Here is a 25,704-nt window from a genome sequence, read left to right as displayed (position 1 = left end):
ACTAAGCAGATTCAGTTCAGGCAGTTCTGAAGCTGAGTATTTCCTACCCAAACATAGGCTTGGAAGCCTCACATCAAGCATCTACCATTGAAAATCACAGTCTGCAGCAATTAATTTGATGAACTCGATGTGAACTAGAATGCTATTTTTAAATGGCAGATACTGAAAACAAAACATAGCAAATTACACAAGACAGTCAAGATGACTGAAATTAAGCTGTTACGCGCTTCAGGTTTCTATCCTTGACCTCTGCAGGGCTGCAACATCTAGAATTTGCAAACTTAAAATTCCTGATCAATTACAGTGAAGAACTTAAAGAAATATTCTACTGTTAATGTTGGGATAAGTGTCACTTTTAGCATTCTCGATTTTCATTTTCTGTGAGAAGTCAGAAAAGTATTTTCCACATTTAGTATTATTTTACTTGTCCTTCCTTGCTGCCAGTTTTGTCCCTTTTCTCCTGTAACCATTTTTCATGGTTGTATTATCCCTTTTCCAACCTTCTGTCCCACTTTCTGGTTTTTCTGTACTCCTTGTTCATTTCTTCTCAACTCCTCTAAACATTGTATGATTTTATTTCCAACTTTCTGGTTTTGCACCTTCTTATTCTATATGTTAAACATTTAGGATAACATCTAAACCAATTTATTTGGATTGAATATAGACTAGATGACTTTTTCTGTGACACAAATCTGGCTTTTCTCATTAGAACATTAGTACCACTGAGATCTTTACATTCCCCTCCCTCCCCCCTTTTCAGTTAAAATGTTACTAAAGATGATTTTTTGGTGCAAGAATCATCGTTTACCATGATTTGACTCTTTAGAATACAATTAAACTTATTTCTATAGCACTTAAGGAAATGGTACATGGCAGATTATTTCAGTATATAATACCACAGAGGGCTGGAAGATATTAAATTTGATGGGATTATTTTGCAGATCACAGGTGCACACTTCTGTGAAACAGGCCTACCTATTCCGATAAGAAATGTCATGTCAATAGCTGTGGTTTGGTGCAGGATGGTGCCAGAGACAATTTGGTGTGCACTGAGAGAAACACAACTAAAAATAATTGTGTTTTCTTTATCCTGATTTTCCACTGATAACTTAAAAGAGCCTCCAAATGTTTTGCTTTCCCTCCCCTTTGTCCCACTGGGGAAATCTCATCCTCTCTGTTCAGGCATGGACTTCTTTACCCCAGAGCCAGCTGAGATTACTTCATCTATAAACCCAGAAAGCAGTCTGGTTTTATGATAGTATAAGGTGATTTATTCCTTTGTTTTGAGAATATGAGACATGGCATTTTACTGAACAGATTTCTCAGCACAAGCTTGTTCTTGGGTATCCTGAGATAAAGTGGGAGGCCAAAAGGACTGGTTGAAAGAAGCTGTAGGGCAGTGCAAGTTTCTTTTCCCCAGCAAATACTTCCTTCTGTGTTAGTACATGCTGTTTCATGTTTTCGTTAAATACTTTCTGATTTTGAGGTGTAATGTTGACAAATAACATGACGATTTGTTAATTTTAGATTGCACTTTGATTTATTCCAGTTGCTGCTAATCACAATGAGACATTTTTTTTTCTGCTCCATGATTGTACAGTTAGGTTAAAAAACACATTTATTTCAGATTTTGAAGTATCCATTAGTATGCTTTTTCATTTTTGCATAGGCTTTTCTTTTAGAATTTATTAGAATATTTTAAGAATGGTTTCAGATGAAGTGTGCACATTACAAGGAGGATTTGGATTTAAGGACACTTTTTTCACATAGAAAGAAATGCAATGAAGACTTTTTAATCAAATCTACATTGCTGTGCAGTTTAACTACTGTATGTATTTTGGTGGGCTTTAGTAATGTCTTCAATTTTGAGGAATTCAAAATCCTGAAAGCTGGTCTATGTTGTTCTTTCTGCCTTTCCATAATGGCTGTATCAAAACCCAGATTTAGACATTGTTCAAAGTTTCTATATTCAAAATCCGGCACTGAAGCTTGTGACTGCAGCCAGTTTCTAGTAATTAGGCCAAAGCGTTGCTAGGAACTGTGCACTGGCCTGCAGAAATACCCTTTGCAGTTTTCAGTATTTAAATCCCTGTGTGCTATCAAGTGCATCGCTTTTTTATCAACAGTCAGAATGCATTTGATTATAAGAAGAGGATTTTGTTGCTGAATACAAAGCAGTCAATAACATCTTTTATGATGTGGTTTGCAATGAAAATGGATGGAGAGATAAATCCCAATTTGTCAGGGGAACCACAAGTAAGAATCACAAAGCTAATCTATAGGAATACTGAGTAGAAAATTACTATTCTGTCAGCAAACTTTTCATTCTCGCATTCAAATTACCACAAAGCCAATGCTCTAGGATTAGATCTCTGCTTTCCACAATAAAGGCACAGAAAAAAACTTAAACTTGTGTTTTCTTAAGGATCTCAGAATGTAGAGCAGAATTTTGGTTCTACACCTACAGTTAGGATTCTCAGCCCTCACTCACTTTAGCTGCCAAGAAATCTCTAAACAGAGATATTTCTCTCAAATCTGAATTATAAATATAGAAACATTATTTTTGGGCCTGTTTAGGCTTTATGTGTTTGCAGAATGAAGCAGTCCAGTGCCTGGTTTATGCACACTGGATCGTGTTTGTAGTCCCAGCTAGTCCAATTTGCACCTACCAAATACTCACACAAGTGAACTGTGCTCCAGTTGAAGAAAACAGGACTATCTTAAGATGAAAACATGATACCAAGTATTTTAATCTAGGCCCTTTCAATTTTATGGCTAATGCATTAGAGTGTCCTGCAAGGCCAGCTTCTATCAGTAACCTCAACCTGAGGTGGTTCCATAACACACCGCATAGAAGTGCCATAAATACTGGCCTGAGAGTGATACAGATGGTGGTACTGTCCATCATCCTGCGGAGGCTGTTCTGCTGCATCAAACAGTGTTCGAGCACTGACAAAGGCCCAGGAAACAGTTCTACTAATTTGTGTATTAAATAATATACCTAAAAGCTGCATTAAATAATGCAACAAGAGATACAGTGAACAAAACATCAGGCTTGGGAAAATTTACAAGAGAAATGTCTCCTATTGTAAGAGACGTGTCCCTGCTCTAAGAGTATGATGGTGAATGTGTAACTGATGGCACATGATATTATAGAACTGTCAGGTAAGGGCCAGAATTAGCTAAGTCTCATTTACTACTTCTTCAGTAGGAAAAAGTATTCAAGAAGATAGTCTTGCATTTCTTTCTGTGTCTGATCTCTTATTACAAAATGGGGATAATAATAGTTGCTCCACACCACTGCTCTTCTGTCTTGTGTATTTAGGTTGTAAGTGCACGCTTTACAAATATACTCTGTGTTTGTACCAGTTCTAGCTCAGCAGAGCTGTGATTTTGTTCAGAGCCTTAGGAGTGCTGCTGCAAAACGATAGCAATAGTGGCATATTTCCCAAACTGTCATAAGCTTCATTGGAAGAAGTAACCTCAGTGCACTTGTCTCAGTCTTCCCCTGGCTGTCTTGCTGCAACTAACAGTCTGTAAGCTTCAGCTTCTATCTCAAAACCTGTCCATATCATGAAAAGCTTTTTGAATAAGTGATTTATAACCCAATTTTCAAAGCTGGCCATTAAACTGAATTTGCAACAGAAGTCTTGAATATTTTTGCATGAATAAATCTGACGCTTGTGGCTATCCATCATCAGCATATTGCATTCAGTCCAAATTATTAGCTGTAAAATACTAGAAACATGAACAAAATACAGAAAAGATTGTTTCACCAACTCCAATAAATCATAACAATTGAAATAAAAGAACCCAAACACTTCAGGGTAAATAATGACTGCTCAGGCCATGATTCCAGTCCAGATGGCAGTAACTGTGATGTGTATGCCTAACAAAGTGACACCTAAAATGCTTTTTCTTATAGATTGCTGTATTGCTTGTTTATACTGCTGCTGCTGGGGACTGATGCCCTCAAAATTGTAGTACAATATTTTGAATGACATAAAGCCCTTCTGGAATTACCCCAAGAGTATAGATTGTAAATGTTCAGATCAAGCTGATTTTATTAATAAATGAATATGCTTTAGCCTAAGCTCAAGGCAAGAATAATTGCTTGTGTCTCACAGCAGAAATAACCAAGCAGTACAATTTCATGCTGTGAAAGATTAAAGTAAATTATCAGGTAAAGGATACTTTCTAAATTGTTATGACAGCTGTTTGTCATGTGGCTAATCCTTTCTGTCATGTATACATCATGGAACAAAGAATACGATTAAAAACCTATAAAATCATGTGAATAAGAGTTAAGTGTGGATAATACCACTGTTTAAAATCTTACAAATCACTTCCCTACAGCTGTGCAGCTGTGTGAAGTAAAATTCTAAAATGTAAAAGTAGATTTTGACTTACATTTACATCATGTACTTATGCAGATAGTAACCACAGTGACAAACTGGATCTTAAAATATCAGGTATCTGATTCTCATATTCCATTAATCATGCTTTATCTTGCTATCGCCAGAGCTACTAAAATAGTCTGGTCACTATGAAGTAATGCAAGGTATGTCTGTGTGACAGAATGCAATATTGGATGTCTTGTAATCATGACAATCTGAGCAGCAGTGATTTATGTCTCTATAAAGCTTCTGGTATGTCAAATAGGTTATGAATGTCATTGTTCTATGTGGACATACTTGCAGTGAGAAATCAAGCCTCCCACTTATAAGTACCAGCCAAAGCTGATTTAAATGAGCATCATTTTAACTCCTTCTGTGGAATTTCTGGAAATCATCATTTGTAGTATTACCAGTGCATGGAAATAGAACTGGAATAAAATGGGAGTGAAGCTTGGCAGTGACCAAAATGATCTTTATTATGTGTGGTGACAGCATAAGAGCTGGAGCTTGTCTTCAGATCACTGCAGTAGATTCTCAGTCTAGAATAAGATGTTACACGATTCATTAGGCTGTAATGCATGGGCATCTTGTTACACCATAAATTACCAAATCTTAGTTGACATGGAAATGTTTATCTCCACAGACAAAGCAGTTGCATGAATTACACTGAACTCTATGTCAAATCAGAATGCCAAGCCCACTCTGCACACTCACCATGCCATTCTGACACATTACCTGCTGCAAACTAACCAGATCTTACTAACTGGTAAATTCCCTGATTTATGAGATGCCATAAACAATGTAACACTGAAGTTGGACTTAAACCTCTGAGGTATGAAGGAGCAATTCCTCTGGTTTGTTAACTGCATGCTCCAAAATTGCTGGAAGTCAGTTGAAGACTTTATTTTTATTCATGGATGCGTCTTCCTGAAAATACTCTCTGGATTCAATTCTGCTAGATTCCAGCTGTACTTATGTCTCAGAAAAAGTGCTCCCCATTTTTACATTGCAAGGTTTGGGGTTTTTTTTTTTCTTTTGTTCTTCTTTGCTGTTTTTTTGTTTTGTTTTGTTTTGTTTTCTTATTTATACATGGCTATTGTGACATTGTTCCTGCACCTTTCATTCATTGCATTTCAGGACATAGCAGAGTTATCACTTTACTTTTTTCCATTTATGGTCCTGCTTTGCCAAGTAACTTGTGTTATTTTTCTACACTTGCTTTAGGGAGGAGAAAAACCTTCATAAAATGTTATGGTTAACAGTCTGAATTTAGATTAATAAACTTTAGATTAATAAACTTTGTTTTACAAAGAAAACCTCTATATTCTTTACCCCTTTTTATATTCTTTTCTGGAAATCAGATCTTCCAGATGCAACTCTTTACCTAGGAATCTGATGAAGTTCGTACTCCTCAGTCAGCTTGGCAAAACTTCATTCTCTTCTCCTATCATTAGCATGCACTGAACTGTATGTAGTGTGCTTGCATGTCAGCCATTCCCCCCAAAAAGAGAAGTTTTATTTCACCCTTTCTTTTTCTAATGCCTCCTGTGCTTTTTGTAGAAACTTGAATTACAGTTTGAGCATTGGTTCATAAGGTGCTAAGCATGGGCCTAACCCTTCTTGTTCAAGGCAATGTCCCTGCTATCAGTGAGTTCAAAAGAAGGAAAGCTAGACTAGCATTGACTGTGCTCAGTCTTTCCTTTGCATTTTTTTGCTGTCTATCAGCATTCCTGATCTTCTTGAGAATGTGGTGGTTATTTTAATAATCCACTGAGCATTGTACTGGCATCACTCACTAGCAGACTGATTGGTGATGGCATTTCTTGGTATTGCTGTTTTCTCAGTGAAAGCAAAAGATTATTTCATGCAGCTTCTTTATGTAAAAAATGAGATCTATAGAGGAAGATGAGCATGCTATTCTCTGCTTTTTAAGCATTTTAATCTTTGTATAAGTTAGTAGAAACTTTAATACTAAATTATGCTATGAAGTTAATTAAAAATAAAAGGGTTTGGTCCAAATTTGAAAAAATGATTCAACTGTTCTGCAGACACTTCTGGAGAAAAATGCAGTTCCAAGGTCCCATCACTCAAGAACAGTAAGTCATGATTAGAGACACTGAAAAAAAAAATACTTGAAAAATAATATAATGTCGATAAGTATCTAAAACCTCAAGAAAATACATTATAGTAGCTGGCACATACCATGCAACTACTTACTTTCTCATGGAGACTGCATTTTGCAATTTACTTTTCACCTGAGTTTTATGTCTCAGATGAGAGATGGGAAACCTGGAATAAGATCTCTTGACGCAATACAGTAGCATTAACATAGGAGAAAGGGTAGGATTTGACACCTCTTTGGGTGGTACTGAAGTAGTTCTTTGGGCTTTTAATGCAGTAAATCTCAACAAAGCTCAGCTTTTGTAATATTACTGAGCCACAGCACACAGTGGCAAGGATGTTGTGAGTTGACTGCGATTCCTCACATCCAAACTCTTTATCTTGTAACTACTGAAAAAGAAAAAGAAAGAAAAAACCTATATGTTGATTTTCCTCACCTGAAGCCAGATGATCTTGTATTTTTATTACCACCTGGTGTCACTGATATCAGCCTAAATGTGTGAAGGAAGAGTGATCATGTGGAGACAAGGATCTACTCTAGTGATGGGAGGTGCAGTTTGACTTTAAAATTCAGATGTTACAAAATGGAGGGGTACAGACATAGAAGTGCATTTCTGTATTGTCCTTTTATGAGGCAGTGCACAAAGCACAGTACTGATCAGCCTCTGCATGCTTTAAGACGTTCAGCATTCCGTTCCTATCCCCACGCTGTGAGCAAGTCTATAGATCAAATATCATGCACACAATTCTCAAACTATCTATTTAAAAACAAAACAACTTGGAACATTATTTGAAATGCATTTTCAGTTGATACAAAAAGACAGAAACAGTACTGCTTCACAAGAACTATCATTTTTTCTCATAGCAAAAACAAACAAACAAACAAACAAAACCACCTGAATCCTCAGGAATTAGGCCATTTTTTGGCTTCTAACTTAGACTACAAATGAGCTTTGAATGCTAGAAAATTTTACAAAAGTTCTGTATGAGGAAAAAAGCTGCTGAGATGTATCTTCACAATTTCCAACAGATGAGGCTAGTTAATTCCTGGCTGAGAAATAACAGTTCTCTCCAGTGAACGATGTCACTGATTTTTAGAGCAGTAAAATGTTTGTTCTCTGAATCTATAGGTTCCTTTATTTTACTTGAACATAAACAGAAAAACTTTGGAGAGAAGCATGAGCCATTGTAGATATTTTGCATTACTATCAATGTGATTAAGCTACAGTAAAACATTAAGTGCTCCTGAGGCATTTGTCTAAAGAATGAGATGATCAACTCCAAGTTCCCTGGACCCAGTGTGGGGAAACACATACAATGCACTTCACTGGCATTGGAGATTTGTCATACACAGCTGATACTATGAACAGACTTTGCACAGCCATTGCCAGTGAGGAACAAAGCTGGCCGGACTAAATGTATGCTATAATCAAACATCACTGTGTAAATGCTACCAGCTTTGCTTCTGAAAACTGAAAACTGTACAGAGGCTATCAATGTATTGTAAAAAATAAACACATGGTATATGTATATGAACATAGCTTCAAAGGTACACTGAACAATTGCTTTAAAGTGTCAGTGAACACGATGATTCTGAAAACTTGATGTGGTTTTAACCACATATGCACGATGGCCTTTACACTGCAGGTGGTAATCTGAGTAAGCATTGATAGGATTTCTGCATGCTTCCTTGTTGAGGAGTAAATACTGTAGGGAAGTAAGTGCTTGGTTGGCTGCAACTCGGTCATACACACAAAGACAAGAATAATAATGAAACCAAAAAATGCACAGATTTGTAAAAGATAAGTTGCATACATTGCATTCTGCCAATTCAGGGCTTTCAAATTTTTATATTTTAAAGGATAGGTCAAACTTTATGAAGGAAAAGCTTAGGGAAAAGTGTCAAACAGAGTAAAATACTGTGTGCTAGAAAGGAAGAGCATTGCATAAATTTTTGTTATCTGACAACGATTATTATCCTTTCAGTGTTAATGTCAGAGAAACATCTCTACTCATTGGTGTTGGAACATTTTTAATGCTGCTCTAAATACAGCCAGATAAACAGCAGTGACATTTGTGAAGGCAGCATGCAAAAGCACTGCTTAATGGAAAATTTAACTTCTTATTTCTTTTAACACGCTTTGCTACTCAACAACAAAGAGTAGCAAAATGACTCAAAAAGAGACATTTACTTACTCGTAGTTTTCTTACTCCACTATTCTAATGAAATTTCTACATAAATTATATGCTCCTGATATCACACACGCCCATTAAACTTCAAACATCTTTTTTTGTCAAAGTGGCTCTATGCAAGTGCTGGAAAAGTATTCTCCCCTTCATGATCTAGAATTCATCTCAGTCCATGTTGCTTCTAATTCATTAATTGTTTCATTCCAATATAATCTTGGTCTGATGATTGCATAATTCAGCTTAGTGTAGATTTTAGATGACTTTAAGTTTGCATTTGCAATATAATCCTACATTCACCTTGGCTATGTTTACCATTTTCAGGCATTACCTTCAGTTCTCCTGTGGCTGTTTCAAATTATATCTAGGATCATGCACAGAAAGCCATAAAATAGGTACTGATCTGTAGTAACACTGTTTACAATGTCTGATAGCACAGAAGCTATTACTGTTAATATGTGTGTACAAAGACATAATTCTTCATAATTGTGAGTAGATAGACAAATTCTCTGACACTTTGCAGTACAGTTTCCAGAGGAGAAAAATATTTTTAACAAAATAGTTAACAAAACTGGACAAGATGTTACCCACAATAATGCAAGTTTTGCTTATCACACGGTTATCATGGAGTAGCATACAGCTGTGTTCTTCTATTTTTTTCTTTTTTTGTATGCAGGACAGTTTTACTTGTACAACAACAACAGAGCTGCTTTTATATTAGCTGTTGTATTTATCCAAAACTACAGATATTGTCCTTATTTCAAAGCAGGTCAAGTCCCTCTCTAGAGTTCAGAAAACACTCTAGATACAAATATTAGGCTTTATTTTTCTAACTCTTGAACTTAGTTCTCTCACATTATTGTCAAACTATGCATATTTAAGAAATACACTCATCTAAAGAGAACAGGACCTTTAGTAGACATGAATGACTCAGATGCCCAGGTGTTCTGCTCCTATGTTGCTGAAATTCAGATGATATCTATACATTTTCACAATGTTGTTGTTAAATAGTATATATAATCTGACAGAGTAGTAACCTATTCCATTTTTAATTAAATAAAATCTTTATCTTTTCACAAGAACATTTGGAGATGCTCTTCAAGGCTGTATATTTATTGATTTTCCTGGACTTGAAACCATATTTAGCTTGAGCATTTGAGGTGCATGTGGTAGAAGAGACAGGATGTGCACTGTAAGCACTTTGACTTATCTTTCTGTGCAAGGTGTTTGCCGCATTATAGTTAAGACAGAGGCTCTACTTCACTCCCATTATGTTTTTATATTGTAAAAGTAAGAATAACTTACATGTTGCGACTATGAACCAACATCAGAATTCAAGCAAATATGACAATAGCATGCATAAAATAATGAAGAGTCAAAGTAAGAAAGTACAAAGTAAGAGACTGCCTCAATCAGAGATCCCCAAAGCATATTGTACTTCTGCCTACAGTCCAAGAAATAAATGAATGTTATGCTGACAGTGTGCACCAGCTGAGGATCTGTCCCTCAATTATCCATTGATGTTTATCTTCCTTGGGGTTGTAAGTAATTCCCTATGGCTAGTGACTTCACTCATATGTTAATTCTTTTGATGTATTCATAAATGTGTGATACTTTGACATTGGCTTCAGGTTCGCATCTTAGTGAAGAGAGCAAGAAAACTTGGTAGCTGAAAGGCACGTCTGTTTGCTTAAAATTCCACATACCCTGCTTCCTAATGAGTCAGTAAATATTGTAAGACAGTACTTCTTAAGTCAAAAGGATTTATTGAATATTTGAGATGTAACACTGGGATCCAGGGAGAGTATATATGTGAGAGCTGCTTTTTAAACCATAAAAGCTGTTTAATATTTTAAAAAGCCCTATAAAAGAAAACTTTCTCCTTGTCTAGAGAGGATTTACTGTCAAAATCATCAATAAATTAAACTTTTTGAAATGGATTTTGTGTAGTTATTTTTTAGGATGAATGCTGACAGTCTGTTTAGCTCACTATGAGTGAGAGTTCTTACAAAATAACCCAGGAGCTTACTATCAGACTGACAAATCCAGAAAGGCAAAATACGCTGGAAAATTAAAAGACTAGTTTTTCATTTTAAACGTTTTACTGTTCTGGGAACACTCATCTTTCTTCTTTTATTTAAGCATAACGCAAGCAGAGGTATCTGTAATAAACTGGGTTGAAAACTGTGACATTTGCTTAATGTAAATTGGACAACCGGTCACGTGTTTGTAATTCAGATTTTCAATATAAGTGATAGCAAAATGACAGACAGCCATTTTGATTTAGATTTGAAAGCGATACAGCAATGCAAAGACATGCTCTGGTACTGGGTTCAATACTCTGGTATTGTACTGAGAGTGAGTAAGGAAGGATTTAGGCTTCAGGCTTTTAGAATCAAATTGGATAAATGGATGGTTTTATTAGTTATCAATCTATAAGCATGATTTTTGGAGATGCGAAGCCATAGAATGGTTTGGGATAGAAGGGATATTAAAGACCATCACATAGTAAAGAAATATATAGCTACTGAGGCACCTTTAGCAACTTATTTTATAGACTGAGAAGTCTTCTTAATACCTCCAGAAACATTGAAATGTGAAGCCATGTCTCAGCATCAGTTTCAAAAGGAACATAGCACTTGGGAGCTTAAGCGCTGCTCATGTAAAATGGGAGCTAGTCACCCAAAACATGAGGTCCTCAAGCCAATAAAGAGCAGTCTGATTTATTGAATAATACAGTCCCACTAACTTCAGGAGGAAAAACTCCTAATCTTTGATCTTTTCTGAAAACTCGATATTAAGTGAATTCAAATTGCATGTGTTGGTCATGAGGTCAGAAAGCATATGAGCAGGCATTATCTTGTAGGCTATCGAATAGGTTACTGGAAGGAGAAGGACCTGTTTTCTGATCTTTCCTGTCTTTCCTCCCCAGAAGATTACAGTACTTCAGCTGATGACTTATTTTACATAAAACAGAAATACTTGGAGAAGAGATGGAACCTCCTTAGTGAACATGACAACAACTAGTCAGCACAGTAATTTTATCTCATTTTCTGGTTCAGTAGATTAAAATTATTTTCTGCTTTCCTCATGAATGTATATGCATATATGTAGGGAGCTGCACACAGCATGGTGAGGGTTGGGCTAATATTCCACCAGAAGGGTGGCAGAAATGCATGCAAATCCTACTGAGGTGTAAAGCATTTTTATCAGTGAATTGGAAATGCTAAAGAAACTGAAATGCAACAACTGCAAGTCAGTTGTCTACTTGATCAATTCAATTAAAAGTTAATTTGAAATTTGGATTAGAAGGCAATATATGACTTGCCATAAGTGTTGTTCCTCTATCTTCTTGCTTCAGCTACCTTTGGGATACAGTAATATTGCTATATGACAAAGGGTCCCAAGTAGATAACAAGGAGGGAAAACAATTATCTGTAAGAAATATTTAAAAATACAATGTATTTTAGTTTATTGCATTTAAACATGCTTCCAGGTACTGCAAACTGTCTTTCAGTTATCTGTAGTTGACTACATTTTCTTTAGAAGGCTGTCCGATGTTTTGATAACATATTTGAAAGAGTAAGTATACACCTTAACTAATTCAGACCTATTACTAAAGAAAAAACAAGGAAGGTTGAATATAGATACTTATTTAAAACAAAACCAATCAACCAAACAAAAAAAAATCCCGAAACACATACACACAAAAAAAAATTCAAACAGAAGGAAACCTACAGTCTAACCATGTTCCAAGCAGTGACCTGAACAAAGAGTTCAGATGTGTCACATCTGTTACATATTTTTATTTGCACAGAAAATATCTTGGATTTATTAAAAAAGAATAATTTAATGTGCAATTTCAAGATCGCTTTATGTATGATTTGTCATTACGTGACAAAATGGTATATCTCTTTGAAGAACTAAAAGATGAAACAGAAAATGATAATGTATTTTGAAATACACTGAAATAAGTTACTCCTTGCAAAGCTAAGAGGTAATTTTCTCATATAAATCTGAGAGATGTACTGACTAGCAAATCACTGTCAGACTGTTTCTGCACTGGTAATTCAGTTTTAAAAGCCTGTGTTCTAGTGTAATTAGCTGTTTACTAAACACTAAAAGCCCATATTGCCTCACAGTCTAGGTTATTAAATATCTGCTTTAATTTACCTTTCATATTCAACTAATCACGCACAAAATTACCAGACTAGTTATGAAAGGTGCCAGAGATTTCCTTCTATCTGCATTTAATAAAAAAATAAAGCTAAGAAATTCCTGTCAAATGTTTTGTGACAGATGAAGTTTGTTTCTGTCATGCACTGTTTATGTAATGACAAGGGCTGCTCTGAAAGTAATACCTCCTATTTTATTATGTTGGCCCATGACATCAGAGGCAGCTGCTGGTGGTATGGCAGTAGAGGTTGAATCTTCTCACCAATATTCCATTATATTTTGTTGCTGTGTGACAGATGGCAGCAGAGGGGCTGTCCAACAAAATGGTGTCTGACGTAGAAGGGCGTATGAAGTAAAAGTGTGTCACTGAATTCCTCCATATGGAAAAAAATGCAACCATTAACATTCTGCTGAATTTTTATGGCAACCAAAGAGTGGGTCTGAGCCCAGGGATGCAGTGGGTGGTGCATTCAGCAATTCAGCATTCAGTGCCAATGGTGGGTCACCTCTGGTGCAGATTTTAACAAGAGTGGCATGCAAGCTCATGTTCATCGCTGGCAAAAGTCCATAACTAATGGTGGTGACTGTTTTGAAAAATATTGCGTTGTAGCTGAGAATTTGCTCTATCCAGTAGTGTTATTGCACTCTTTGTATCTATTGTTGTTCCCAAGGAAATTAATACGAGGCATTATTTTTGGAGTGACCTATGTAATAAGGCAGCTTAATGGAGAAACTACAAAGTTGTGATCCTAAGCAGCAGCCAGCCTCGAAGGAGGGAACACTGCATATTATTCACCACCAAGATGAAGTCACAGAGTTCTGTTATATTACTAATTTGCCCTGGAAAACCAGCTTAAACCATAACATGCTTGTTCTTTTAACAAGAAATTTTAAACAAGTCAGTTTCCAGATGAATTATTTTACAAAAAGCAACAGTATCTGATCAATAGTAGAGAGAGTTAAGAGGCATTTTGACTAATTCCTACAAAACAGAGGTATAGGATGTTTCTCAGTAAAATTTGATCATTATTTTTTTCTAGAGCCAGGATTCATTACCACATATTTATCTCCAACTTTTAAGGGCTCAAATTATTTTTCTCTATTTTCTCTTTTACTCTTTTACTCTTTTACTTTTACTCCGAGAAAATCAACTTTTGCATATGCGTGAGGTCAACTGGATTTATACTTGCACTGATTTAATTTCGGTGAACTAGTTAGAAGCCCAAATTTTGCATATTTTGACATACAGCAATAAATCAGCAATTTGTTCTGAAGTCCCAGGTAATTAAGAAGTTCCCTAGCAGCATTTGTAGATGATTTGATTCATTCCATTTTTGTAGATCGTACATGTTTTATCATGTTGGTTGCTGCACAACAGCTACCTTGTGCAAAAGGAAGATACATTTTAATGGAAGAGCAATGTCTCTGTATGACACTTGGTTTTTTTGCCTACTCAGGCATATCAATGCAGCAGTATTTTAAAAGCAAATAAAATATGTTCTTCAATTGACACATGCTAAAATGCTTCTAGGCAGATTATATTCCAAGCTATAGGATAATTTACAGTTTTCTGGAAATGTTAATAAACTATTCTGGGATTTTGAGATGTGGAAATTTCACATATCCTTTATTCTAGATGTGCGGAAAGGTGCAGAGCTTTCTACTGTGGAATTTTCCCCCTCTCCTGTAACAAATTTTCTAGCAATGAAAGCTTATCTTTCATCTTCTCTGTTTTCAATAGCTATGCAGAGCTAGAAATGTGAGACTTAATGATCAGTGTGCTATTTTAGGAGACTCTGCCCAAAATTAGACCCCTCTGGCCAATAAGGACCAACAGAGCTTAGGACCAGACAGCAGGAGACGGGTACATCTCATGAACAGTTCACAGCTGCAATCTGAAATTTCCCATTCACCAGCAGCCCTGGTCTGCCTTTACAGTCAGAGTCAGAAAGCTTAAGCCCGGTGTATTTTGTCTTTGTATTTTTTTAACAAGGACTATTACAGTGCAAATGTTTATATATCTTGTTTAGTATCACTCAGGCAAACTGCTCTGGTGAATAACTTCAACAGATCAAATCTGCACCTTATCTTAGCAGAAAAGTACCTTGCAAATAAATGATAGGCATTTCAGCAGATCATCGAGATTTGTTCCCTGGATGATTTCTCATTTTCAGATAGAAATGGAAGGAAATTATCCACTTTTTCTTTTTATAATAACATTCAGTACATTTAATATCTAATTTTATACTGCAGCTTGATTTATAGCATATAGCAGCTTAATCCTGTTCTAGCTACTTCTATAAAAGCAGCAATTGTATTAACACTTTCAGCGTGGGTGCACCCCTAGAAGACTTTTCTTTGTTCACATTAGTGTTTGAAGCAGAATACATTTCCCTAATATGTGTTTAGCCAGGAACACCAGATCATTCCCTGTTTCTTGTAGATGCCACATACATACTAAGGGTATACATATGCACAGGTCCAAGACCAGTGGCAAAGAATACCAGCCAAAGGAAAATAATGACATCTAGCAATACTTTTGTGTTAAAAATACACTTAGCTAGCTAAAACCCAACGTTTTTACATTTTTAAATGTACATCAATCAGCAATATCTTAATAGTGAGGAGAGCCTAGGGAGAGAGAAGTGTGGCTTCTCATGTGTCTGCCCACTTTTCATGTTTTCTAGTGCAGTGACATTCAATCTACCATCAGCATAAAAGATGCTTGTTGAAATGTTGTCCTTTGAATGTAGATACAGACAGCTGGCCAACCAAGTACAGTACTCATTTTGAAACAAGTACTCTAAAAACAAAACAAAGTAATAAGCAGTATGATGAACACAAATACAACAGCACTTGAAAACATATTGCCTCTAATTTAACTGTATCTCTCTGTATTGTGGTCACTAGCAAATTACAGTTGAAGATACTTAGGCTGACAATATATTTTCAATAGTAAATCAACAGATCTTTTGCTTTCATTAAATTGTTTTCCAGGGCTCTAGAGGAAATATGACCCAAAGCAATGCAGTTATAGAAAAGAGAATGTGCCAAGGCCAAGAGAAAAAAGTTAATTAAACTTCCTTTTATAAACTGACCTTCCTTGCTCTTGACAAACAGTAAAATGTGTTCAAAGGGATACAAGCAAAACAATTAAGAAGGCTTATAATAATTTACAGCTCTTGAATTATGGATCATCCGAAGATACGAACACATGCTCTTGGCTGTTGGTTTCCAAGTATCTCAAAGACCAGCTGTGCTTCAGGAGGGAAAATCTTTGCATGCCTCTTAAAATGAAAACTTAAAAATGAAAACTGAAACACATTTACTCAGAGGGAAACTTTCCACTTAATTTAGGAGTAAATGAGGAGGAGTAAAAACCGAACTTCTGCATGTTAATGATTAATTGCTGCAAGGAGATGCACTCTTTCAATCTCTTCTCTGTGAGCTGTGTAGAAGTCAGTGGCAGAGCGCAATATTCAGGTTGATCAAGCTAAAAAATTGCTCCTCAACTCAGCTGACTGCAGTCCTTTGGCCTGGGTCGGTTGTCAGGACATGTCAGTAGACACGACTGGTTTTCCTTTCTGCATATTGCCCTCTGTATTGCTATCTCCAGAGATGCAACATTAGAAACCCCATAGGTGTTCCCAGCACTGTCATGAGAGCATGCATCTTCTGCAGCCAAAGCAATATGGAGGGCAAGAAGGAGAAACGTGAGGCAGAAGCTGATGCTTCTTCATATATCAGTAACTGGGAATAAGCTTTGGTTTACCGTCTAGTTTCATCTTTCTGTTCTGTATAACAAAAGACCTGTTGTAAGGAGATGATCCTCACACCAGGAAAATGAGAGAAGGCATTGCTCCACTGCGCATTACATGAGGCAGTCAAAATCAAACTTTTGAAAGTAACTTAGGAACTTCAGCTCTCTTGAATTTTTATGTACTTCAGGTTTCTAAGCCACCTTACCATATGAGACTCTGCAATTTGATACGGAATGTGGACCTACTTTAGCTTCACTATTATTTGTTTTATAGTCTGAGAATCTGCAGAAAATAGTTACTTTATCACTATGATGGTTCAAATGTGGTCAGGAGAGTTGAGATTCTCATTACTTGTGTGCCTCCAGAGCTGGGGGTGCTCAGTGACCAGCTGGCAAGCAATGAAAAGGGCTCAGTACAGTTTGCTTTTAAAACACTGGGATGAGAAGTTGTCTAGCTTGTGTCAGTGCTTTCAGATGAATTTAAGGCTGAGATTGGTGTGACTTCTGCCTGAGTTTGCTGTGCTATACCGTCTTAAAGCCGCAAATACTAGAGACTGGTGCTGTCTATTTCTTACCCACAGAACAGAGAATTGCATGTTGTTTCTATCTCACTGTTTGTAAAGGTTCTTCCTCATTATCAAGTAAAGACGCAGAACCGCAGCCTGGGTAGAGATAGAAGAAACCTTACTTTGTTTCTAATCAAGTTAAAGGTGATAGTGAACAGGTTCTGATAATGGTTAGGTCACTGGCACAGTGCTAAGTAATGCATGATTCCAGCTGTGTGCCCACAGCTCAGCAAATTTAGGCAGCATCATCCACTTTGCCTAAAAGTCTGTAAATTCTTAGATCAGAATGTGCATTCATCTTCATTCTTAGGCTGTGTTAGAAAAAAAGGGTCCTCCTCAGTGCTGCCTGTTAAGAGCCCTGAGGCTCAGCCATATGTTTTCCATTTCAGCCCCTAAATTTCTTACCACAACCACCTTATCGTTTTAGGTAAGGCAGAATTCTTTCCACTGCCCACAATATTGTGTTTTAAATTTGCGGGTCTCTGCTGGGAAGCAGAAAGACAAGTTGTCTTTTAGCAGTATTGGAAGCCTAAAGTACTGACCAAATCTGATGAAAGCTTCCCACTTGGCAGCTAGGAGTGGTACCACTGTGGCATTGTAAACTGCCTCTCTGCAGAATATTTCTGTTACTGAAACACTTACAATATTGGCCAATGTCATGTTGTAACTTCAGGTGCTCCACCAGAAAGTTCTCTCTTTTAGCATTTTATAACCAGTTGATAAAAGACTGGGTTAAGCACAGAATCTTACTCTAACAATCAGGTTTTTTTCTGCTAGACAGACACTGCCATGGTTACAAGATGTCAAGCCACAGCATTTAGCCCATTTTCTCACCCTGCTGCTCACCTGCATCCCTAATGAGATATTCTGGTAAAAAAGAATACAGACTGTATTAGCCGTTCCTAAATCATTTTTGTAGATCAAGAAGATGATTCTCAGATGTTGTGGATTAAAGAGTTGACTACTGAAGGATCCAAAATTTTGACTTCTTGGAATAATAAGTGATCCAATAAATATTTTAATTGTAAAGAGATAAATCAGTACTCCCACGGCATTGTACTCTTCTGGTTCATATCTCTTGTTTGCTTATGTACACTGAACATTCATTTCCTATTGTGGATTTGTGAAATATGGATATAGGTGGGAATTTAGGAGCTAGCAATGGTTTGATCTTCCAACTTTTACACCCTAACACTGAGTAATGTCATAATTCTGTGTTTCAGATGAGCTACAGTCAAACAGTTGGCTGTATTTAAAAGCATAAACAGCTAAGTCAGATTCTCAAAACATTTTGAATGCAACCTTATATAAAATTTTTTAATTTAGAAAACATTGCTATAGCCACACCACATGGAAAACTCCACAAAATAATCCAGACTGTTGATGCTTTATATTGTAACTTCTGAAAGTGGAAGAAAAAAACCTTAAAACTTCAAAAAGTTAATTTTGCCAGCATAGCAGTATATGAGTTGGTGATAGTTCCTCTAATCACGTCTTTCTGCAATTCTTAGTCTGATTTTTATATTCTGTTAGTGTTACTCGATACAAATTTGCAATAAAGACGGATAAGGATAAATCCCTACAAGGACTATATATTTGGGTTGATCGAGTGATTCAGCACATGAAGAATGGATAGAAGGACCAAATGCATAATTGAGAAAGCTGTTGACTTCAGTGTTTTCACATAATTGATAGAGATTTATCTACACATCTGTAACAGTTTTGTCCTTTTCCTCACGGCTCTTAAGTCTGGATGGTGGAGTATGTTCTTAACACTGCAGATTGCACTTTTTTTTTCATTATGATAACAATATTTCTCCTGGTTTACTTGCATGCTGCTCCTGTAGTCATTCAGCAAGATTAACTTTACAAAACAGAGAAGAGTCTCAAGAACAATGATGGAACTCTCTGGAGCCTCTTTACTTATCTACTCCAAGCAGTTAGGTGTGAAGACATTTGGTTCATAGGACATGAGTTCTCACCTCCTATCCTTGTAAGATCCATTAAATTATTTTTACTGATTTTTTTTTGTATGCTGAAATTCTTGATTACAGTAAGCTATGCTTCATTTATGCCAGCATAGTATGAATCTTCTGCCTTTGTCCATACAAAGAAAGTTATGAAAGCATACCTTGGCATTTTTAGATTTAGTTTTAATTAGAGGTACAATAAAAAATAGGCAAAGGTAGTTATAAAGTTGAAATCTGAACAGTGGAGAGAACAAGCAGAGCTCTGGGAAACATCTGGGAGCAAATCTGAAAGTGTGACTCTATAGTGGAAATGCTGAGTCACGGCTTGAAGCAGTGATTGAGCACCTGGTGGGAGGGCAGGGCGAATCCACGGGAGCTCAGGTGCATGCAATGTTCCTGAGTGACCAGAAGAGGTGGAGCCAGGATGCACCTCTTACAGACCTCATTGAAGGGTTGGTAGTGGAAGTGAGGGCTTCTTGCTGGACATCCTTGTGAGATCTTCTTGAGACCTTCTGAAAGTAAGTAGCTTCTTTCCTTTATTTTTCTGTTTATGGGTGTTGTATTTGAGTAAGTAGCCTGGGACCTTGCTGCTCTGCTGTTGTTTCTGTGTTTTCTGTTATGTTACATAGGTATTGCTATGGACTAATGGTCATTGCTACGGAGTAATGAGTGCATGGGTACTCAGTATGAGGAGAATAGTTTGTTTTGATAAACTTCATTTCCTGAGTTGAAGCTTTTTCATAGAGTAACTCATTGAGGAGATGCTTCTGGTGAGAATAAGAATCTGTGCAGTATTGGTCATCTTAAAAAAAAATCTGCTATGCCAGGCCTCTGGCAAAGGTATTTAGAGGAAGTTGAAGGTCTAGAACTGAAGCTTTAAGTAAACTCAATATGGCATATTTCAAGGGTAGCCAGGCACGTAGATATAGTCAGTCTGTAAAATACATACCAAAGGCAATGGCCTGGTATGTATGGTATTGAAAGTTATTATTCAATGGTGCTTAGTATTTATTTGGAATATGGATTAAAAACCTTATTCACCAAAGAGTTGCTACAGAAAGATGCACAAGGAGTCTGAAAATCCCTTGACAAACATTTGCACAGGAGGTGATAATAAACAAGCCAGACCTAATACCTATCACAACAATACTTTCACAGGACGCGTTTTATTAACAGCTTTGTATGTCTTTTCTGCCTATCTGGAGAATCCTTTATCCCCAAACCACTCATTGCAGATTTACTGTAAAATGTGGCTTGCTATTTTCAATCAGAATATGAGGAATGAGGGGAGACATACATCCAAAGGCATTAGCAGATAATACTCAACATCTCTGAAGGCACATTTATTGAGTACTTCAATTTGACTGTGAACTCATGCTTAAATAGATATCTTTGTATTGCTGTTGATGTGTCATGATATTATTCTTGTACACTGGAGCAGGCTTACTCATTGTCTGGCTGGAGCAGTATATTCTACTTATGAAGTAGATATCTTTTCTAGAAATGATTCTCAGATAAACCAAAAAAAAATATGTACTACTTAGTGATGGGGGTAATCAGTTATTCTCTCATGAAGCCAGCTGGTAATACAAAGACTGTACATACACCTTTATGCTCAGAAAGTTTATTACTGTACTACGCAACTGGCAACACTTAAATTGGACCTTTATATTTTTGAATTTATTTCTTAACCTCCTACTATCGTGACAAAGTTCTCAAGATCTAGTGGGATTATTCTTCCTTGCCCACATTTCTGTTTCCGTATAAAGCAACTCTGATGCTGACAGTGAATAAATTTCTAATCTTAGGAAGATGGCTGATAGTAGAGGTGTTTATCTAAACCCAATCAATTTAATTGACATCACAGAGAGATATCATGAAGAAAATTGAACATTAAAGAAATGGAAAGCCCCCTCGCTGTGTACAGATGCCTGCATTTTATGTTTATGTAGTGCATTTTAGTCTACTTCTTTTGTCTGCTTTTATATCTGTTCTTTATTAAAACGTCAACTTAGTTGTATTCAGCTGGCATTTTATAACAACAGTAAGATGCAGAAGCTTGTTAATCAGACATCATTTTATAAATAAGCAAAAGTGTATGTTATATGTAGGGTAAATGATAAGAAATTGTGAAATACAAACTGAACTTGTATAGAGATTTTCTTGGTGGCATTATGAACCGTGGCAGGAAGGTCTAAATAATGAAATAACCCAAACATCAGGCTCTTGCTGAAAAGTAAGGTTTCAAAAAGGCATCTTGGGCAGGGCACTGTATTTAAATTAAATATGCTGTCTTAGCTTCCTCATCCTCTTCTCATTTAACCTACTTTGTCGTTACAAATGACTATCAAGTTGTTCAGAAAATCTTACTATTAAGGAGCAAATATATAAGATAATGAGCAATAAATGAATAGCTGAATGATGCAACAGTGTAGGTAGATTTCTTAATATATTCATAGTAAAATCAGAAATGCGTCACATATGATGACTGTATAAAGAATGCACATTTATAATTGAGTGCAAGAGCTTCCTTCATAGCAATTTCTTCTGTAGTGAGGAGGACACTGCTTCATTTACTCACAGTATTTAGAAACACCGCTAGTGAAGCAAATTCTGAGGACATAAGGATGTTCTGACCAAGGTCCAAATCATTAATAAAGTTGGGAAGAACTTATTCCTTGTGGTCTGAACCTACTTCTAACAGGTAGCCAAGTACTTGCTTTGTGCTTCCCAACTATTAAAAAGAATGTGAGTTTCAGAAAGCTGTAGGAAATCAGTGACTGATCATAGTGATTACATTGTTTTTATGGTTATTATTGTAAAAAGAGTACTAACCTGATCTGAAGCCATGTGAGCATTGGTGTTGTGCCTCCACCAAATACCCAGACTGTGAAAAACACAATAAGCAGTGTTGTTGTGAACATCATTTGTTTGGATTGGGATTCTGTGTCTCGAATAGCCAATGCAAAAGCTATTGCACCACGTAAACCTGAAAAACAGGTGAAAATGGTGAAATTTATTCGATGGAGAAATAGAATTTTACTCTTTCCAGCCCAAACCCAATTCCAAGGGCAGATGGATTTTTCAGCTGTTATTGCATTTATAATATGCTGACACAAGACAACTGAAAGTGTGGTGTTTAATGCAAATCTGAACAACTTCGCAAAAGTAGACAACAAAACGACTCTGATATTCACATGTAATCACATTTGTCTTACAGCCACTGAGGTCTTTGTTTTGAACATTATATTAAACATTAATTTGGCCTTTATACATGTTTAAAATAAATATATTCCCTGCATTGTTTTATTCACTTCAGTAGAACTACTTGTGAAATCAGGAGCGGGTGAGAAAAGGGGCTGGCATAACAAAAGAATCTGTAGCTAAATCTGATACTCATTTCTTGCTTGAGGCAGTAGAAAGCTCCATTTCTTTAAAACATATCTATGTTCTAAGTACAGTCATATAAATATGATTTTAAAATAGTAAATACTTTTCAATAGATAATTTAAGTATCTGAAAAGGGGTGCAGAATACATGTAGACTGAACTTGAAAATACTTGAAATAATAGTTGTAAAATTATATACCTACAGAAAAACCTTAAAACAGCTAACAATGAGTATTCACAAAAACCATCTCTGTGGGTAGTACAAAGCTTTCTAAATAGGAATTTGCACAGTGACACATTTTAAAAAAAAAAAAAAAAAAAAAAAGAGGGGGAGAAGAAAGCACATCAGTGTTTTCAGCTGTCGGCATGCGTTCTACAAATAACACTACATTTTCCAATGATTTTCACTTATCTGTTTAAATTTATTGTTTTCTAAAATAATTGTACAAAGTGTAGAGAACAAAGCCATTACATGTACGCAATATGCAGTGAATCCAAAAAGTACTCTGAAAGAGATTAAACCTAATAACTAACCTTTCACTTCACACTAATGGTTCATGCGGAGTCATTTAATTAACTGCTAACAAGAACTATTTTTGTAGTCGAACTCTAAAGCTTTTTAGGAGTGCACAGCTAGAATGTGTTATTTGGTATAGAAGATACACAGTTTAAGCAGAGTACAACACAAAGCTGTTTCTGCGAGGAAGGACTGAGCTAGTTACCTCAGCTGGCACAGATCAGTGGCATCAGATTTAAAAGCTCTACTTTCACAAATATGGTACAGAATTCAAAAGGTAGGCTTTATGTAAAAGATGCTCATGCTTAACTATTTTCTCATGGGGGGGAAAGTATCAGCTCATTTTAATGGTAGCTCATTCCTTCCTCCATATGAACAGCCACTTCTCAGTAATTAAAATATTTATCTAGGTGAATAGGTCAAATTAAATTTAAGACATTAAAATATTTCCTTTTCTGGCTATTAGAGACTGCTGACCTTGTTTTAGCTGATGTTGAACTCAATTTGAGAAGCTCTGGCTGAATTATACAAGGGCTAATCTAGTTTTGATTTACAATAGATTTTTATCAGGAGTTACGATTAAAAATTGTTGTGAAAGTGAATTCACCCTTTATAATGAGTTGGTAGAGGCCTAAGATAAACAGATGAATAATGTAATACGTCAAAATGCTACACAATCCCCTTCCAAGCCTAACTCATCCACCCAGTCTTATGGGTTAGTTTTCCAACAGTTATATTCGTGGTGATCTTGGCTGTGAAACTCAGTAAAGAAAACACTAAATGTTGCGTGCATTCAGTAGCAGTAAGATTGAAAACAAATGCAATCCCAGATTTGGTTTTCACTCCTGTGTGTATGCTGGCATGATGCATGAAGCCTTGCTTTCTTCGTGACCTATTCAAACCTGATATTATGCCAAAATGTTGCTTCAAGAGCTCTGCTGATGTTGTATAGGCAATAAGCATGTTCCTCCAAACTCAAGATTCATTGTCTTGTTTACTCATATCAGAAATGTGTGCTCTGGTAATCTTTTCTGTTGATCACCATATGCAGACTAGGCACCATAGTACACAGTTTGTTGTAAGACGACTATTGTTAACTGAGAACAAAATACCAACTATATAGTGCAATTTAAAGGGAAAATCACACATCTGTGAAGTGTTCAGTGAAGTGTGATGCTGCTGGCAGCATAAAAGGCTGTCAGTCCTTATTGGTGGTCTTACAGATCATGCAATTTACTTTAAGAAGATGCTTTAAAGTTCTCTTCACTAAAGTCTTCCTTTGAAAATATTAAAAATATTTTCTGACTATTTTAACATTTGCATTTCAGACATTTTCAGTACTACCATTTTCAGTGTTCAGCTGCTAGATTGTACTAGGAAGTAAATGCATGTGTGCAAGTTCTCTCAGTTTCTGGCTGTTTTCTGCCTCTAGCCCTGGGGAGAATGAAATCTGATGAGAGAATGAGGACAAAAATTTGTTGAGTAAGATATATTTTTTAGAACATCTTGAATTTCATACTTTATCTGAGGAAAAAATAAAGCAAAAAACAGTCCCTAGAAACTGGATAAGAAATGATTGCAAGCTTTTGTCTAGTTAGCCACCTAGCTAGCCACCTGCTAGCTTTATCTGGGTGATCTACATATAGGTCTTACACTGCTAACAATTGTAGATGAGCAGGCAGTCTGAAAGCCAGTTCCTAATGGATATATGTCACCATCTCAGGCTGCAATCTAGCTGACATTAACTGACATTTTCAGTGGCAGCTTTCAGGAGAAGTATTGAACAGATATAGAAATGAACTACTGTGCTGCTCTCTAGATACATGGAATTATATAGGCATAAATGAGGCACCCTGATGTGGAGTATTCCTGATGAGGAAGCTTCAAATGGGGTGCATTGTGTTCTTGTTATCTGACTAAATGGATCAGTGTACAGCAGGGCTGTCAATCAAGAACTTAAGCTATAAAAATAGGGATGGTTTTTTGTATAAAAAGCAAAAGACGACAAAGAAGTGCTGCATTTCTAACCTTAGAAAATGATTTCATGAATGTCATTGGAGGATCCATTTTTCTGTCTTTTAGTGAACAAATATTCTCAGCTCTCAAATATTCTTACTTAAAAAAACTGAGTTTTTTCTAAGTTGCCTCTAAGAAAAATCAAGTGGAGGCAGCTTGTACAAGTCCAAAAATAGTTTCCCACGGAGAGTTTAACAGTTCAGTGAATGATGCACTGAGAATAGAACTTGGCTTTCTCTTGGATTTTTTGTAATTCTACAATGCTAACCAGATTTAAAAATGAGTAAAACCTCAATTTTGAAAGTAAACCTGAATTTAGAGAGTAAACTTCTCAGATAACAGCTGGAATACACACGGAAAATTTGCCTGTGGAGCTAATGTCTCCTAGTCACGTTTCAGAATAAAACTGTTTCCTGAAGTGAGAAAGAATTGCTGAAAACCATGATCTGAGTATCAGTACTAGCACCCTCATAGTCTGATATTTCTTAGTATACTGCCAGTGTATAGCAGTACGCCATAAATGCCTCTCAAACAACCCAACATAAGAATGTGGTATTTCCAAACTGGCAATTGATTAAAAGACAGACTTTCTGGGTAATAGGTTT

General features: G+C 36.3%; 1 protein-coding gene across 1 annotated transcript in view; it reads right to left on the bottom strand.

Moving 5' to 3' along the window:
- SLC9A9 (solute carrier family 9 member A9) overlaps nt 1-25,704 on the bottom strand; it is a 180,378-nt gene that overhangs the window by 64,071 nt on the left and 90,603 nt on the right. The window contains exon 12 of the mRNA XM_048954553.1: nt 22,013-22,166. Within this exon, the coding sequence (XP_048810510.1) occupies nt 22,013-22,166 (154 nt within the window). The remainder of the gene's footprint in view (nt 1-22,012; nt 22,167-25,704) is intronic.

This window comes from Lagopus muta, chromosome 9 (genome assembly GCF_023343835.1).
Source record: "Lagopus muta isolate bLagMut1 chromosome 9, bLagMut1 primary, whole genome shotgun sequence".
NCBI classification, from domain to species: domain Eukaryota; kingdom Metazoa; phylum Chordata; class Aves; order Galliformes; family Phasianidae; genus Lagopus; species Lagopus muta.
The sequence above is the reverse complement of the archived record's forward strand: the minus strand, read 5'-3'. Positions and strand labels throughout refer to the sequence as shown.